The following is a 16,130-nucleotide window of genomic DNA, read 5'->3' as shown; positions in this document are numbered from 1 at the left end:
GCCCAGCTTTCAGCCCCTTTCTGGAACAGGAGCTGTGCTAATCTAGAGGCACTGTCCCAAACTTGTACCTGATGCTGTAAAGGGATATCAAACAAGACACCACAACAGCCAATAACCACCACATACGCCACTTAAGCAGTGAGGTGTAAACACTGGAGGGGAACGTGGGTCCATGTAGCAGTCCAGGTGTGCTCCCACAAGCTGGAGGCCTCTTCTGTTAGAATACAGTCCTGCCTTCTTGCCATCATCAGGTGAGTAGAGAATGATGTTTGACCTGTAAGGTTATAGAGCTGTGTGAGCTTTGCTAATAAACTCTCTTCTAAAGCAGCCACATATTCATAAAGATGCTTTCATTGCATTTATTTCTGCATAAATGTATCAAGACTGATTAATGACAAGTATGTGGGCTGAGTCACATGGCCATGGTTTCCAGTGCATCAGCCCAGTGGTTGGTTGTTCAGAGCGGAGCAGCACTGTGCTTCGTTAAACTCCATGTGAAGGTATTTTCGAGGGGAAGTAACATTCCTCAGGTTCACTAAGCTCTGACAGCTCCTGGGGTTCCTGCACACACTGTTACGCTGCCGGGTGGACTGTCTGCAGCAGCGCAGCAGAAGTGCTGATATCTGCCCCTCTCGGATAAAGGTGGAAACAATGAAAGTGAGAATGGCTGGACGAATACGTTTGGAGGTTTTGGATGTGGCGCTGGGTTTCCTCCTGCTGTGCTCTGTAACGGGCTTGTTGTTGATGGATCAGCAGAGAAACGCAGAGGATGAGCAGGAGCTCGACAAAGCTATTCTGGAAATGCTGCATATCAACAAAGTGTCAGCAAGCCACCATGCTAAACCACATCCTTACATGAGGAAGATTTACCAGAACCTGGACTCGCTGGAGGTGCAGGATTTGGGGAAATCAGACGGGACGCTGGTGCAGGGGTTTCGGAGTGTCAGCGGTAAGGATATCAAATGATTAAGTCGTCCTTTAACATAGTAATCCTTTACATGTTGCTTTGACAATAACGATGTAATCAAAGACCGTGATCTGCAGTAAAGCAAGAAAACAGCAAGTTCCCCGTGTGTGGATGAGGAACTGGAACATGGTGTCATGTAAGGGCTCATATGTTTCATGAGCATTTGGAAAACTGGAGCACTTGCAGAGCTTGTGATTCACCCACAAACATGGCCGTGCAGGGCTTCAAGGTCCTGCCTGCACGTCCATCTGACAACAAATGAACCGTAAGGGTTCTGCTGCCAATCACAGTGTCATGCTTGCAGTGCCTTGTAATTAATATTAATGAAATGCAGTCAGTCCCTTTCACACGTGCAAACCTCAAGTCAACATTAAAATGTTACCTTCAAAAGCAGCTTAATTAGTTGGATATTGTAGCGTTTAAGAATAATCAGAGATCCAATCCTGCAGTTTTAAAGTGGAATCTTTAGTTATCAACAGGTTAAAGCACCATTTGTGCCAAAGCAGCTAAAATGAGAAACATGCACATTATTTCAGTCTGTTAATCTCACAGAGCCAGTTCACCGAATCAGTTGAAGTAGCATTATTCAGCACAGACACTGGAAAATCCCACTGCCGCTCCACAGACCTGTAGCACAACAAACTGGTACTACAGCTGTTTTTTGAATCCCCACTTTGTCGTGCAGACTCACCACAGAGCATCACGTATCCCTGTTTCATGAGTGGAGAGGAGCGTAGTGGCAGCCATGCTGTCCATATCCATGTGTGCTGCTGGAGGCCACACTAAGCCTCCATAAAATAACTTTGGTTTTTCCAGCAAACTGTTCTGTACCATCCTCTCCCTCCTCTTCATCCTCCTCACTCCACTAGAAACAACAGTACAGCCCACTGCTCAGTATAGTTATGTGAACTCATCATCATCAGCGTGGCTACAGGACAGCTTTGTAGCTTTGGTCACTTTAAATGTAGGCGTGAACATTAGCTTATAGCTGTGCTCCAGCTGAACACAGCTGGACATAGACAGGTAACATCTGGATCTGGAGCTGAAGTCCAACTGGACCAGAACAGGAACAGAAATGTTTTAACAAACTAAAATGATAAAGCACATCAGCTCCTTGGCTGGTAACGAGCAGACGAGTGGATCAGAAGCTTTTATCATCTGCAGTGATTTTCGATATATTAGCCGATGTTTTTGATGCTATTTAGAGGACAAATAAAACTAAGCAGACACTTTGTAAGTCACAGGTGTTAAGGTGTGTTTTAAATTTGCATGACTGACGTGTGTCATGAAGTAACCTCTGCATCTTCTTTCTGCTGCAGCAACAAAAGTCTTATTATTCACGAGAAACCCTGACGTTGCATGTTTGGCCTTGAGTTTGGACTTCCTGTATGGTCCCTCTCGTCACTGTCATGTGCTCCCTCTGATAGGGTGTTTCCTGCCTTTAGTTTCTCTGCTCTTTCAAATGTCGTCACATGCAGACAGAACGATCTTCAGATGTTTTAATCCGTCCACTGAAATCTGCTCATCGCTGCTGCTGTAAAGTTTCTCACCACCAAGAGAAAAAAGACGACATGCAGTGCTGACTCGCCTGATCCACTGCTGATTTTTCTATTTTGTTTTAAATTCTTCAAATGAATGAACCTTTGGTGCATATTTATAATCATCTTTGAAGAATACATTGGACTTCATTGATTCTGAGCCTTTACACGGGTGGAGCTGTGTGAGTCCTTCTAACACACTCTGTATTTGATGCTTTGCAGGCCCGCAGGGATGGATCTGGTTCAACATCACCAGCTTGAGCCCCTTCATGATGGGTGCAGAGCTGGTCCTGTTCAGGAAAGCCCTCCATCCTCAGCCGCTCAGCGTGTCTGTCGCTCTGCACAGTGTCATTGCTTCACGAGGACGTCTGGACGAACGTCCCGTCCTGGAGGAGAGACAGCTGGCCCTGGACCAGCGGCCGCCGTCTGGCTACGACGTCTTCGATGTGTCCGCTGTGCTGACTGTGAAGCCCGTGGAGGCTCTGGGCTTCCAGCTGCGCTACACGGACGAGAGCGGGAGTCTGGTGCTCCATGAAGCCCTGACACAGAGTCTGTACTGTCTCCACAGAGGCTCTCTGAGCGAACCCTTACTGGTGCTCTACCAGGCACACCCTCGCTCTCTAACATCAGTCTAATGTAGGTGGTGCCGCCCACTTATGGCTTTAAAGCTACTTTACACGTCACAGACAGTCACATAGGAGCACGCCAACACTGAGGCGGGAGCTTTGGAACATTTCTGAGGTTAAATTGTGCTCAGAGATTTTTAGGTAACAGGTATATTTGCATTTTGTTTTTGTAAGACTGTTTAATATTAATAATGCACATGTAATTATTCCCTGGGGAACAGCTCGTGTGCTGAATCAGTATTAGGGAGCTGACACTGTCGCCTACATCAGAGGATGATGTAAACATCAGCAGCCGTCTGCAGGCAGCTCTGTTCTGTGTCAGCGGAGCTGCTACGTCAGCAGGTGGAGCTCTGTGGTGTAAAGCTGTTACTGTCTTCTTCATGTCAGCTGTCTTTACACTCGCACAGATCCTCTGCCGCTCACGCCTCACATGAAACGACTGTTCGTCCGTGTTCCTAAATGTTCTTCTGCCTATTACATCACTTCTATCCATTGTTGCTTTGACCTTTAACCTCTCTTGAAAACTGAACTGAAATAAACCCTCAGCATAAAGAATGAACTGTGGCTGTGCTTGGTTTCTGCTGACTGTGGTTACCATGATGGAAAACTAGTCAACATGTTAAAGGAACTAGTCAAAGGGAAAAATGAGTTGGTGAGGAAACAATATGTGTACACATTCTTCCTTGATATACACAAAAGGAAATGAAACGTTTTAAGGCTGACGACAGATCCTTGGAGAGATTTGAAACTCACTTTAACAGAACAGAAACAACACGTAGGGAACAGAGAGAGATGTACCAGCATTGTCCCGGCTCGTAGGAGGAGCTGTGTGGCTCTTCTGATGTGAGGAAGCTTTATTAATGGAGGTGGCAAATACACAACGAAAAACTGAACTGAGTAAACGTAAACTGGGAAAACTAAAGAGCTGAATGATAACCGAACGGGGAGAAGGACAGAGAGACGCAGACAGACGCAGGGAAACCACTCAGGATGACGGAGGAGATTAATGCAGTGGTTTGTATCATATCTATCTAATAGACTCCAATTTGTGCATGTAAATGGAGAGTCCTCTTCACACACTGAGGTTAATTATGGAGTTCCACAGGGTTCAGTGCTAGGACCAATTCTGTTTACATTATACATGCTTCCCTTAGGCAGCATCATTAGAAGACATAGCATACATTTACACTGCTATGCAGATGACACCCAGCTCTATCTGTCCATGAAGCCAGATAACACACACCAATGAGTTAAACTGCAGGAATGTCTTAAAGACATAAAGACCTGGATGGCCGCTAACTTTCTGCTTCTTAATTCAGATCAAACTGAGGTTATTGTACTCGGCCCTGAAAATCTTAGAAATATGGTATCTAAGCAGATTCTTGCTCTGGATGGCATTACCTTGGCCTCCAGTAACGCTGTGAGGAACCTTGGAGTCATTTTTGACCAGGACATGTCCTTCAACGCACATATTAAACAAATATGTAAGACTGCTTTCTTCCATTTGTGCAACATCTCTAAAGTTAGAAATATCCTGTCTCAGAGTGACGCTGAAAAACTAGTTCATGCATTTATTACTTCCAGGCTGGACGACTGTAATTCACACTGTTTTGGCTTCCCTTCATTGGCTTCCTGTTAAATCCAGAATTCAAAATCCTGCTCCTCACATACAAGGTCTTAAATAATCAGGCCCCATCTTATCTTAATGACCTTGTAGTACCATATCACCCTATTAGAGCACTTCGCTCTCGCTCTGCAGGCCTACTTGTTGTTCCTAGAGTATTTAAAAGTAGAATGGGAGGCAGAGCCTTCAGTTTTCAGGCCCCTCTTCTGTGGAACCAGCTTCCAGTTTGGATTCAGGAGACAGACACTATCTCTACTTTCAAGATTAGGCTTCAAACTTTCCTTTTTGCTAAAGCATATAGTTAGGGCTGGACCAGGTGACCCTGAATCCTCCCTTAGTTATGCTGCAATAGACGTAGGCTGCCGGGGATTCCCATGATGCATTGAGTTTTTCCTTTCCAGTCACCTTTCTCACTCACTATGTATTAACAGACCTCTCTGCACTGAATCATATCTGTTATTAACCTCTGTCTCTCTTCCACAGCATGTCTTTATCCTGTCTTCCTTCTCTCAGCCCAACCAATCACAGCAGATGGCCCCGCCCCTCCCTGAGCCTGGTTCTGCCTGAGGTTTCTTCCTGTTAAAAGGGAGTTTTTCCTTCCCACTGTCACCAAAGTGCTTGCTCATAGGGGGTCATATGATTGTTGGGTTTTTCTCTGTATCTATGAAGCACCTTGAGATGACTGATGTTGTGATTTGGTGCTGTATAAATAAAGTTGAATTGAACTGAATGTATCAATATGTGCTGGCATAAAGAACACGTGTATCAATGCCAGCATCAGCCGATGATCCAATAACTTCACATGAATCTGAAAATCAACCAGAAACATGTTTTTATTTATTCACGAGCTGTTTTAACTGGACGTGTCCACGCGGAACAGAGCGAGGCCCCGTGTTTCCCTCCACAGACTCAGTGACTGCAGCAAAACATTCATTTGACTATAATTATAGTTTTACTGCAGCGTATGAGCTGCTGTGGGGCTCCTCGAGAGAAAGGAAAGAAGCTGCAGCATTTGAACAATGAGATTTCTACTGTGTCGTTTCTCTCCAAACATGAATGTGATAAACTTTGGTCTTGATCTGGTTCCGTGGGTCTGACACTGGGTGAAATGCTTCCTGTGCGCGCTCTTTAAGGCTTCTCCGTGTAACCTCGGGACAGTTTTGCGCGTCTTCATTAAACACATTAAAGAGAATTTTCCAAACTAGTGTTTGATCTGGAACGATCGCTGGAATAACGACACGGAAGTACATCAGTGTTCCTTGGATCCTATTGGTAGACTGTCCTGCCTTTTGTGTTGTTCTAACCAATCACCTCCGACTCTCCGTCGCACTGGCCCCGCCTCCTGCCGCCTTCACTTGTCGGGAGCGGCGGAGATGCGCTGCACTTGTCCGGCGTAGATCAGGGCCGCTGTTTGTTTCCTATCCGTGTTTCCTTCGTGTTAGCGGGTCACATCCGTCCGTGTGCCATGGCCTCTGTGCGGACCGGAAGCCCACGGTGACATGCGTCCACGGAGCGCTGAACCTGTTCCCTCCCGCACGGCACGAACCCCGTGAAGCAGCAGCAGGCCGTGTCTCCTCCGCACCCACGATCATGTCGGGGAATCATTACAAAGGCCACGAAGTCAGCTGCTGCATCAAGTACTTCATCTTTGGATTCAACATCCTGTTCTGGGTGAGCAGCTGTGCGTGGGTGACGTATGTTATTATCAGTAACGGGGGAAGCATCGATCCGTTACTCAGAGTAACGTGAGCGTTCCTGCTGCAGCTTAGTCCACAGCACAGCTAATCGGCTTTAATGACAGCTGAGGGCCTCCGTGTGATGGACACGCACACACACACGCACACTGCTTATTGTTGCTGAGTGACACACGAAAAACGTCACAGGGGAAACCTTTAAATAACACTGAGTCAGTGACGTCATGTGATTGTGTTCGCGTGCATCTTCACCTTAATGAGATGTGGTCCGTGTCTTGCAGCTGCTGGGCATGGCCTTAGTGGGAATCGGACTGTGGGCGTGGAGCGAGAAGGTAAGTGCACACGTGACAACAACGTCATTACACTGACTGAGACGTCAGCGTGTTCCAGTGTGATGGACGCGTGTGCGTGACTCCTGTGAGCTGCTCACGTGCGTGGAAGCAGCACAGAAACCCACGCTCCTGTCCTGCAGCGTGGACAGCCAAACGCATTTCAAAGCAAAGTCAGGTGACCTCCAATCATGATTCATTTAATGAACGTCAGTCATTTTCCACACACACGTCTTCTTTTTGTTCAGTATACTTGATTTTCATGGGAACTTTACTAAAGTCAGAAATGTGTGACACAGCTGAGGCGCTCAGTGTTTCCCAGGGTCATGTGACAGCATTCACACTTCTGTGGGAAGTATTCACAGAACTGATAAACAAAACACTGAAATAAGCAACTTTGGAAAGATGATGTCACCTAGGTGTCAAATGTTGGTGTTTGCTTCAAATACTTGTAACTGAAGCCAGATAACACACACCAACGTCTTAAAGACATAAAGACCTGGATGGCCGCTAACTTTCTGCTTCTTAATTCAGATCAAACTGAGGTTATTGTACTCGGCCCTGAAAGTCTTAGAAATATGGTATCTAAGCAGATTCATACTCTGGATGGCATTACCTTGGCCTCCAGTAACACTGTGAGGAACCTTGGAGTCATTGTTGACCTGGACATGTCCTTCAACGCACATATTAAACAAATATGTCAGACTGCTTTCTTCCATTTGTGCAACATCTCTAAAGTTAGAAATATCCTGTCTCAGAGTGACGCTGAAAAACTAGTTCATGCATTTATTACTTAGTTTGTGGCCCTGTTGACCAAACCGACTCCGACTGAGTGCTGCGTCTGTCCTCTGCAGGGGGTCCTGTCCAACATCTCATCTATCACAGACCTGGGGGGTCTGGACCCAGTCTGGCTCTTCATGGTGGTTGGGGGGGTTATGTTCATCCTGGGCTTTGCCGGATGCATCGGAGCGCTGCGGGAAAACACGTTTCTACTGAAGTTTGTATGTTCCAAGTCATTCTCACCCATCAACAAGCAGCAGGCTTCAGTGTGGTGAGCGTCTGCTTCTTCTGTCGTAGTTCTCGGTGTTCCTTGGAATCATCTTCTTCCTGGAGTTAACAACGGGAGTTCTGGCGTTTGTCTTTAAGGACTGGATTAAAGACCAGCTCAACCTGTTCATCAACAACAACATCCGGGCGTATCGGGACGACATCGATCTGCAGAACCTCATCGATTTCACTCAGGAATATGTAAGTGCTGACGCGTGACAATGTTATTACACCATCATCATCATACATGATCATACTGGTATTGGTATCGTTGTAACAGCGTCACGCCTGCATGCTAATACACGTGACGTGTCCATGAAGCTGTAAAGCTGCGGTGCAGTCTATGTGCTGGACGGTGTCATTGTAGTGAAAGTTTGCATTTCACATGAAGTCACACACTGCATCATTTAAGGAACAGTGTCCATTTTTAACGCGCTTCTTTCTACGTATCCGTCCTCGGACCACCTTGAAGCGTGTGCTGATCGTGTGGAGTCCTATTAACAGGAGTGTTTGTGCCTGGCTGCAGTGGGAGTGCTGTGGTGCTTTCGGAGCAGACGACTGGAACCTGAACATCTATTTTAACTGCACTGATGGAAACCCCAGTCGGGAAAAGTGCGGCGTCCCCTTCTCCTGCTGCACCAAGGACCCAGCGGTACGACTTCCTCACACATCGTTGTTGATGTTGGCGTGCTGTAAACGTGTTTGTCACCGGTGTGGTCAGCTGACTCCACCTGCACACGGCTAAACCGAGGATTGTTTCTTGCTTTCAGGAGGACGTGATCAACACTCAGTGTGGCTACGACATTCGAGCCAAACCAGTAAGTAACTGGTAAACCAGTAAGTAACTGGTAAACCAGTGAGGGGGCGCAGAGTTGGGTCATCGTAATGATTTATTGGCCTCACAACAACATATAGAAGGTATCATACTAAGATTTAAAATATGTCCTATATGACCTCTGACCTCTTGTTCGAGGTCAGCAGATTGGATCATAATAAAACTAACTGTGTTTCAGACTCTTCCTGCCAGTGTGTGTGTACACGTGAAGGCTGTGATACATGTATGTGATTAACCAGCTCACGTTAATGCTGCCCACACGTCTCCATCAGCTCCATAATGCAGTTAAAGGCCCGTCTGTCACAGGTCAGGTCACGGCAGTCGTGACAAAAACGTCACGTTTGTTAAACGTGGAAACAACTTTTAGTAAACGTGGATACAAATAATGATCTCCGAGTCTCAGAAGTCTGAACGTTGCAAAGAAAGAAGGAAACAGACTCATTGTTACAGGTCATTTCTGTTCCTGTCATGATCAAAACCCGGGACATGAATATTTGAAACGACACGTGTTTGTGTGTACGCAGGACTCCGAGCAGAAGGACTACATCAACGTCAAAGGCTGCGTGCCCCAGTTTGAGAAGTGGCTGCAGGACAACCTCACGCTGGTGGCGGGGATCTTCATCGGCGTAGCGCTGCTGCAGGTCGGTGCCGCGCACCTTCGGGTGTCGAGCGAACGCATCGTGCTCTCGGGTCCTTCGGGTTTCCAACTCTTCTTGTTTTTCATCCACAGATTTTTGGAATTTGTTTGGCTCAAAACTTAGTGAGCGACATCGAGGCCGTGCGGGCGAGCTGGTGAGAAAACGCTGCACACAGACACGTTTCACTGACTGGCAGCTCGAGCCACACTGACACAGGCTTTGTTATTAACTGATAGCAATACTTGATGTGAGAACAGACAGCTCTGCTCCCAGCAGCTGGTCCTTACAGCAGTCAGAGCGCCCTCTGCTGGATCCACTGTGCAACATCTTCTGTACCAGTAAATGAAACGATTTGCAGACAGCTGCTGTGGCCAGTACGTGTCCACACATCCGTCAGTACTGGGAGACAGTTTTCCCCTGTTAAAATGTGAATAATGACAGAACGCAATAATCTGACAGCAGAACAGTTTTATAAAGAACAAAGGTTCGTTTCATTTGATGGCAGCAGCACGTCTGAAAGAAAACCCGTCCTCCATCCTTTAACTACAGTGTGAGACGGCAGGCGAGCAGCTGCCACTCCCACTGTGGTAGGAACAGGACTGCAGCTGCTCGCTGTGGCATCATGTGCTGATGGGCCAGATGTTTAGTGTCCGAACCTCCACAGTCTGAAGTTTTCCCACTTTGCTGCTTTGTCCTGGAGACACAGCGAGCTGCCCACGAGGCTCCCTGCTGTGATGTAATGTTTCCTGACGGCGAGGACGACCGCACGTTCCAGTCTCCATCTTTACTCCTGACAGACGTCTGTCTCAGCTCCTTATATCCAATCACTGTTATTGGGATTGTACTGGTTACCATAACTGGTTTGTTAAACGCACTGATGGAGAGCGTCTCTTTTTGCTGTGTAAAATACTCTCAGGTCTTAATATTTAGCAATAACCAACCATAATGACATTTGGCTGTAAACATCGTGTGACCGTACAGATGTTTGATGGCTCTGTGTTTTTCCAGCCTCAGTTTGTAGAAATGCAAACGTACCTCTGGGAGGTGTTAAACACTCGCACAGAGCTTGGCGACCTCATGGAGGGTTCACGCTGCACTTTGATTGGTGTTGCTGTTTGAAAGAGTGGAGGTCAGAGGTCAGACTCACTGAGCAGGGTACTGAAGTGGGCTGCTGTTCTCAGGAGTTTGTGCTTCGGTTTTGTGAATCTTCAGTGAATCAGATAAATGTGGCTTCACTTCCACACAGGACTTCGACACACTGGGTACAAAACGCCCTTTTTCACAGTCGGGTTTACTTTGCAGCAAATGATCATCAAAAACATTCGTAAATCGTTTAAATGTTCTGCAGTAAAAGCTGTCGTATTACTAAGTGTAACAGTCAGCAAACATCAGCACAGCTTACGGCTGCAGTGTGAACTAAAGAGCAACATTTATTCATTAGGATCCTACATAATAAACCTGCATCCACACAAACACTCCTGTCTGCTGGAACACGTGTTTGTTTTATTAGCTTTGAGAGTTTTAACGTCACAGTTTTATCCTGCAGCTCTGACACATGAATCAAGTTCATTCAGTTTGCTGTTTAGGGACAAGGCTTATTGAGCTTCATCATCACACTCATTCTTCCTCCTCCATGCTTCATCAGGGTGCCCCCCCCTCTCTACATGCGCCGACCCCCACCATACTCCAGCAAGAAAGCGTCGGCTTACTACTCGTGAGACACTCGCACACACCGCATGTGTGTTTGTCACCGGTGGGTGTGATGGATCCATGTGGAGACTTCTTCTCTTGAGCTTTGCTGTGTGATCTGTGTGCTGTTTAAGGTGCAGCTGTGGGGTAGTCATGTGACCCTAACAGTGTTGTGTGGAAGCAAGAATGTGCCACAAACTCATGATTATTATTTAAAAAGAAATGTGTATTTATAACAAATATTTTTATTAAAAAATTCTAAAAAAATAAAAATAAATTATTAAATTAATAATTCTTTAATTAAAATGAATGAATTCACTTTCGTATTAACACCGAACTACTACTAATTACTACAAACTGGCAGTAGAACAACCCCCACCAGCAGCTAGCATATTAAAGCTTTGTTAGCACTTCACCTGAACACGTACGTCTGTCCCACGATCCACACGCTGTATTTCAAACCAAAGCCTGGCTCTCTTTGCTCTCCATGCAGCATGTCCTGTTGTTTTAGTGTAGCGGTGTTAGCTAGCTACTTAGAGCTGTAGTTAGCAACACGTTAGCGACTGTCGCAGCAGACCATCTGTCCTGGTTTTAAAGTGCCACAGTTAGAAATGAAATACTGATATGATTTTGATCACACACATAACGACACCATGATGAACAGAAACGCTGGAATCCACGTGCCAAACAACCTGAAAAAACAGAATGCAGGAACTAGCTAACAGCTAGCATGTTTGGCTACAGTTATTGAACGTGAAGCATGAATAATCTGACATGATGACAGCACATGTGCTGTTAGTGGCACAGTCACAGCTCACTTTCTCCAAACGTGGGTCCTGTTGTGCTAAACTGCACTGAAACCCTGTTGCTGCATCTGAATGCTACGCTCCTGTCTGCACATTCATTAACCAAAGCGTGCTAATATTAGGTTTGCCTTCACTGTGCTCAGTGTTGTACCCACAACATTCAGCAAACCTGAGGTCAAAGGTCAAACTACACTAATGTATTTACTATTTACTGTGCTGGTAGCATAGCAGCTGACGTTTAATCAGAGTATAGCATCACGTCAGTACTGTTTGCTGTCTCCTAGCATAGTCTGCAGCAGTAGACAGAGGACTGTACGTCCGTGACCCATCAGCAGGACCAGTATTTGCTTCTTTATGCAACGAGGAACAGGATGACCTCTAACTGGCCACTGTGTAATGTCTCTGACCAAACAACAGACTTCATGAGGGCAGCCTCCAGTGGACTCTGATTGGCCTTTGCCATAGAATACCAGAACTGGCAGGTCCACCAGTGGGGCCCTGTACTTTTCATAGATTCACCCTGAGCATATGTGAAAGACACGAAAAGGGTCTGGAGAGGCCGTGGAAATGTTATGCTGCCTGTGACATCCTTAATATGATGGTGGTGGGTAGACTGGGCAACACCGTGTCATTGGGGAAAAGAGTTCAAACCAACAGAAACAGTAGAAAAAAGATGAAATAAGGATCAACAATAGTCCAGGAAAATTAATAAAAACGTGTGTTTGCAGCAGAAACAGCTGTTTGAGCTGCAGGAACAAAGCAGGCTGGCAGGGTTAGGGTCCAGCACAATGCAGGGCCTGCAACATAAGCATCAAGATGTTCAGACCAATGCTAAAATGAACCGGAAGCCCATGTACTGGCCTAAGTGCAGGTGTTTTATTGTTGCGCTGTGAGCAGTCGATATAAACGCATCATTTCAGGTAAAACAGCCTCAGAGGTTACATCAGGTACAGGTGTAACTCTAACATGTCGAGCAAACATGCTGTTCATGTTTGACTGGACCCTGTTTGTCAGCGTCCAGTTAAACTCATAAGGATCAGTTGTCTGTTACTGAATGTGCAACATCGTCAGTCTTTAGCAGTACTGAGTGAAATGATACTACTGTACATCAGAGATGCAGCCATGCCTGTCACCTACATGTTCCTACTGAGACAGAGTTGGGGCACTTTGCTTTCGAAGCCGTAACCTGTGATTGTTGCAAAGTCTTCCCTGACCCTGCAGACGATCCTTGGTGGTGTCACCACAGCAGGCTTGTTAGTGACGATGGCACTGAGTCGTACAGTTACTAAATGCCTCTTTCTGTCTTTTCCTTTCCAGCTTCTTTACCTAATGCAGCATTTAAGGTAAACACTTAAACTCAACCAAACTTACACAGTGATATAAAAGCAGATGCGACCTGTAATATGTTTTGTCCTTCTTCCCCATGATCAGCTCCAGCACCGTCGGGGAGATCAGACCTGATCACGGCACCATCCCTTCACTGAACCAGCACCTTTGTTCCAAGGCACTAATATGTGAAATGACTTGTATATAAACACTGTGAGTAACTACTGTACAAAGAAGGAGAGCACTGTTAGCATTCGCAGCGCTCCAGGTTTGATAGCTACATCTAGAGAGTAGAAGTTTTGATAATGTTTTTGATATTAGATATTTTTCACTGTAGTCATTACGGGCCATCGTTAGGACTGCGGCTCGTGCTCCTCACACTCAACCACTCGCTTCCTGTACCTTTGCATTAGTTGTGCTTGACCGCAGCACCGTAGGGAGGAATCTGTTTGTAAGTGGATATCTTTGCATACTGCACTGACAGCAGCTAAACATTTTCACTTTCATCACCACTTTGTAGCTCTGCAAGCACTGGAGTGGATAGCTAAACTCCTCCCACTGCCCCACCCCTCGCTCCGGTGTGACACCGCGGTATTCTTTAATCGACTCGTTTCAGATTGAAATCAGTTTTAGTGAAGAAGTCCACCTTAGAGCTCGTTGAGATCAGACTGACCTGGAACTTCAAAAACAGAAACCGTTCTTCTGTTTAAAGAGGATTTATTATTTGTTCTTATCTTCTTGGATCATTTTAAAGGCAACAGCTGTAGCTTCTCTCAGTGCTGCTTGGCTCAAAGGGAACCAGTTCCCATGGACTCGTGAGAAAATACCCAACTTCACAGTATTTCTAAAACAGCGGTCTCCAGCCTTTTTTGCACCACGGACCGGTTTATGCCCGACAATATTTTCACGAACCGGCCTTTAAGGTCTCGCGGATAAATACAACAAAATAAAACTAGTACCGGTACCGAAAAAGAGAAGATTTATTCAAAATTAGATATTTTAATAAATCAATATTAAACCATGAATTTCACACCCGAGTCTCAACTTTCGCAGCCCTCAACGCCTCACGGGCCGATGGTCGGTTGGGGTACGGGCCGATGGTCGGTTGGGGTACGGGCCGATGGTCGGTTGGGGTACCGGCCGATGGTCGGTTGGGGTACCCGCTGTTTTAAAGCATATTTACGTTGTGGGACAACGAACAGACACATGTAAAGTGGGCTGCTTTTAAAGAACTCATGCACCTGCACAACTGAAACGTGGGTGTGGCATCTTTAACAGGTACATCAGCACAGGTAGCATGCAGGCCTCACCTTTGCTAATGTGAGTCAGTGAACCCGACCCCGCACTTTTAGAATGGTTGTTGTTGGTTACTGTGTGCTGCAGACAGCTCTGGTGTTTTATTAGTCTGTTTATTTTATGGATCCTACTAACGAAGCTAATAGCACTGGCTGACAGTCGGGTTGGCCTCCACCCTCTCGTCTATATAAGCTGTGGCTCCTAACATGGCTGCAGCCCAAACCTCCACTTTTCAGCTTTAGATTTCAAAACTGTGACACCACTTTGTTCTTGTCTGTTTGATATCATCTGTGGAAACTACAGACAAGGAAAATTATTTAGAAAATGTTAGTACATTTCAGTTTGCATCACAAACTAGAACACAGAGTTCAGCTGATGTGAGGCTCCAGCTGGGCTCAAAAACAAAGCTACACGTGACTCCGCCCAAAACAAACCCTGATACTGTTGCTCAGTAAAGTCACAGCTTTGGATACAAAGACAAGAAAATGGTTCTAAAAACCAATAAAAACGACCTGTTCAGTTACAGTAACTAATGATGAAGGACAAAGACGTTTAAAGAAAGTAGTTTGTGTTGTTGGACAGTTACTCGCTCCGTCACATGTGAATAAACGAGTCATTATTACACTTGTGCTGTTTTCAGGTGTCACTCTGATTATACTCGTTGGTTTGTTGTCTGTCTCGTTCCCGACGTGACGTCGCGCCGTCTCGTTCCCGACGTGACGTCGCGCGCCGTCTCGTTCCCGACGTGACGTCGCGCGCCGTCTCGTTCCCGACGTGACGTCGCGCGCCGTCTCGTTCCCGACGTGACGTCGCGCGCCGTCTCGTTCCCGACGTGACGTCGCGCGCCGTCTCGTTCGTCTCGTTCCCGACGTGACGTCGCGCGCCGTCTCGTTCCCGACGTGACGTCGCGCGCCGTCTCGTTCCACATCTTTACTTAAACACTGAGTGAAGTTCGGTGAAAATAATCATCCTCCTGTTTCATACCCAGCGTTTTTCACTTGAATGAAAACAGACGTCGTTCACCAAACGAGCTCATGTGCTCCGTGTTTCCTTTGGTGATTTAAAGTGATTTGATTGGCTCACAGCATGTACTTGTATTAATGTGCTAACTACATTGTTTTCCGTGTCACGGTGGTTATCAAGTGTTCCCCGGAGCTCCACAGAGTTCTTTTCTACTCACAAAGGGATCAGTAATGTTTTTGATAATATTTTACAGTGAACTTGGTTTTCTAACTCTAAACCTGTCAGTACTACTGAATCTGCAGTGATACGTTTGGAGGTCGTGACGATGCCTCCTGGGTCGGCGATCTCAGAACACGCCATAGACACTGGACTGTAACTGCCTCCTTTCATGTCTTTGTCTCAAACTGTTGGACTGCTTTTAATATTAATAAAGGTGATGACATTACTGATCATTGTGCGTCTCTGAGTTGTTCATATTTATGGTTAGTAAATGTGTTTATGAACTGCACTTCCCATGAGTCAGTGTGCCGACTGTCACTGCTGATATTCCAGAGACGTGTTCATGAAGCAGAGCCAGGCTCCAGCCTAATGAGTCAAACCCTTGATTCTCTGGGCAGAGCACTATGGTGAACATGGTGAGCATGAAGAACACTTACTTGAAGGTCCTGAGACTGTCAGCAGAAGAACCAAAGGTTGTGGCCGAGACGAGGCTGGAGGAGCTTTAGAACAAGTCAGAGATGTTCCTGAACTTG

The 16,130-nt window shown here is 46.1% G+C and overlaps 2 protein-coding genes across 3 annotated transcripts; both read left to right on the top strand.

Moving 5' to 3' along the window:
- The first annotated feature begins 454 nt into the window (after positions 1-454).
- Positions 455-3,686, top strand: LOC146391903 (uncharacterized). The gene is made up of 2 exons (XM_084917259.1): positions 455-949; positions 2,728-3,686. Exons 1-2 carry the CDS (start codon positions 652-654, stop codon positions 3,138-3,140), a joined length of 711 nt encoding a protein of 236 aa, XP_084773385.1. The 5' UTR covers positions 455-651; the 3' UTR covers positions 3,141-3,686.
- Positions 3,687-6,073: 2,387 nt separating this feature from the next.
- tspan5a (tetraspanin 5a) lies at positions 6,074-15,830 on the top strand. Of its 2 annotated transcripts, XM_084917179.1 has the most exons (11): positions 6,074-6,426; positions 6,731-6,781; positions 7,633-7,779; positions 7,856-8,026; positions 8,352-8,477; positions 8,596-8,643; positions 9,185-9,301; positions 9,391-9,452; positions 10,944-11,051; positions 13,111-13,136; positions 13,225-15,830. In XM_084917179.1, the coding sequence occupies exons 1-9, from the start codon at positions 6,346-6,348 to the stop codon at positions 11,014-11,016; spliced, it is 876 nt and encodes a 291-aa protein (XP_084773305.1). In that variant the 5' UTR covers positions 6,074-6,345; the 3' UTR covers positions 11,017-11,051; positions 13,111-13,136; positions 13,225-15,830. The 2 variants fall into 2 exon arrangements, with proteins under 2 accessions (XP_084773305.1, XP_084773297.1); XM_084917171.1 differs by lacking the exon at positions 10,944-11,051 and having other exon boundaries at positions 6,076-6,426.
- The last annotated feature ends 300 nt before the right edge of the window (positions 15,831-16,130 follow it).

Source organism: Perissodus microlepis, chromosome 3 (genome assembly GCF_051167445.1).
Source record: "Perissodus microlepis isolate ML-2025 ecotype Zambia chromosome 3, ASM5116744v1, whole genome shotgun sequence".
Taxonomy (NCBI): Eukaryota; Metazoa; Chordata; class Actinopteri; order Cichliformes; family Cichlidae; genus Perissodus; species Perissodus microlepis.
Note: the sequence above shows the minus strand (reverse complement) of the source record. Positions and strands in the feature narration are given on the sequence as shown.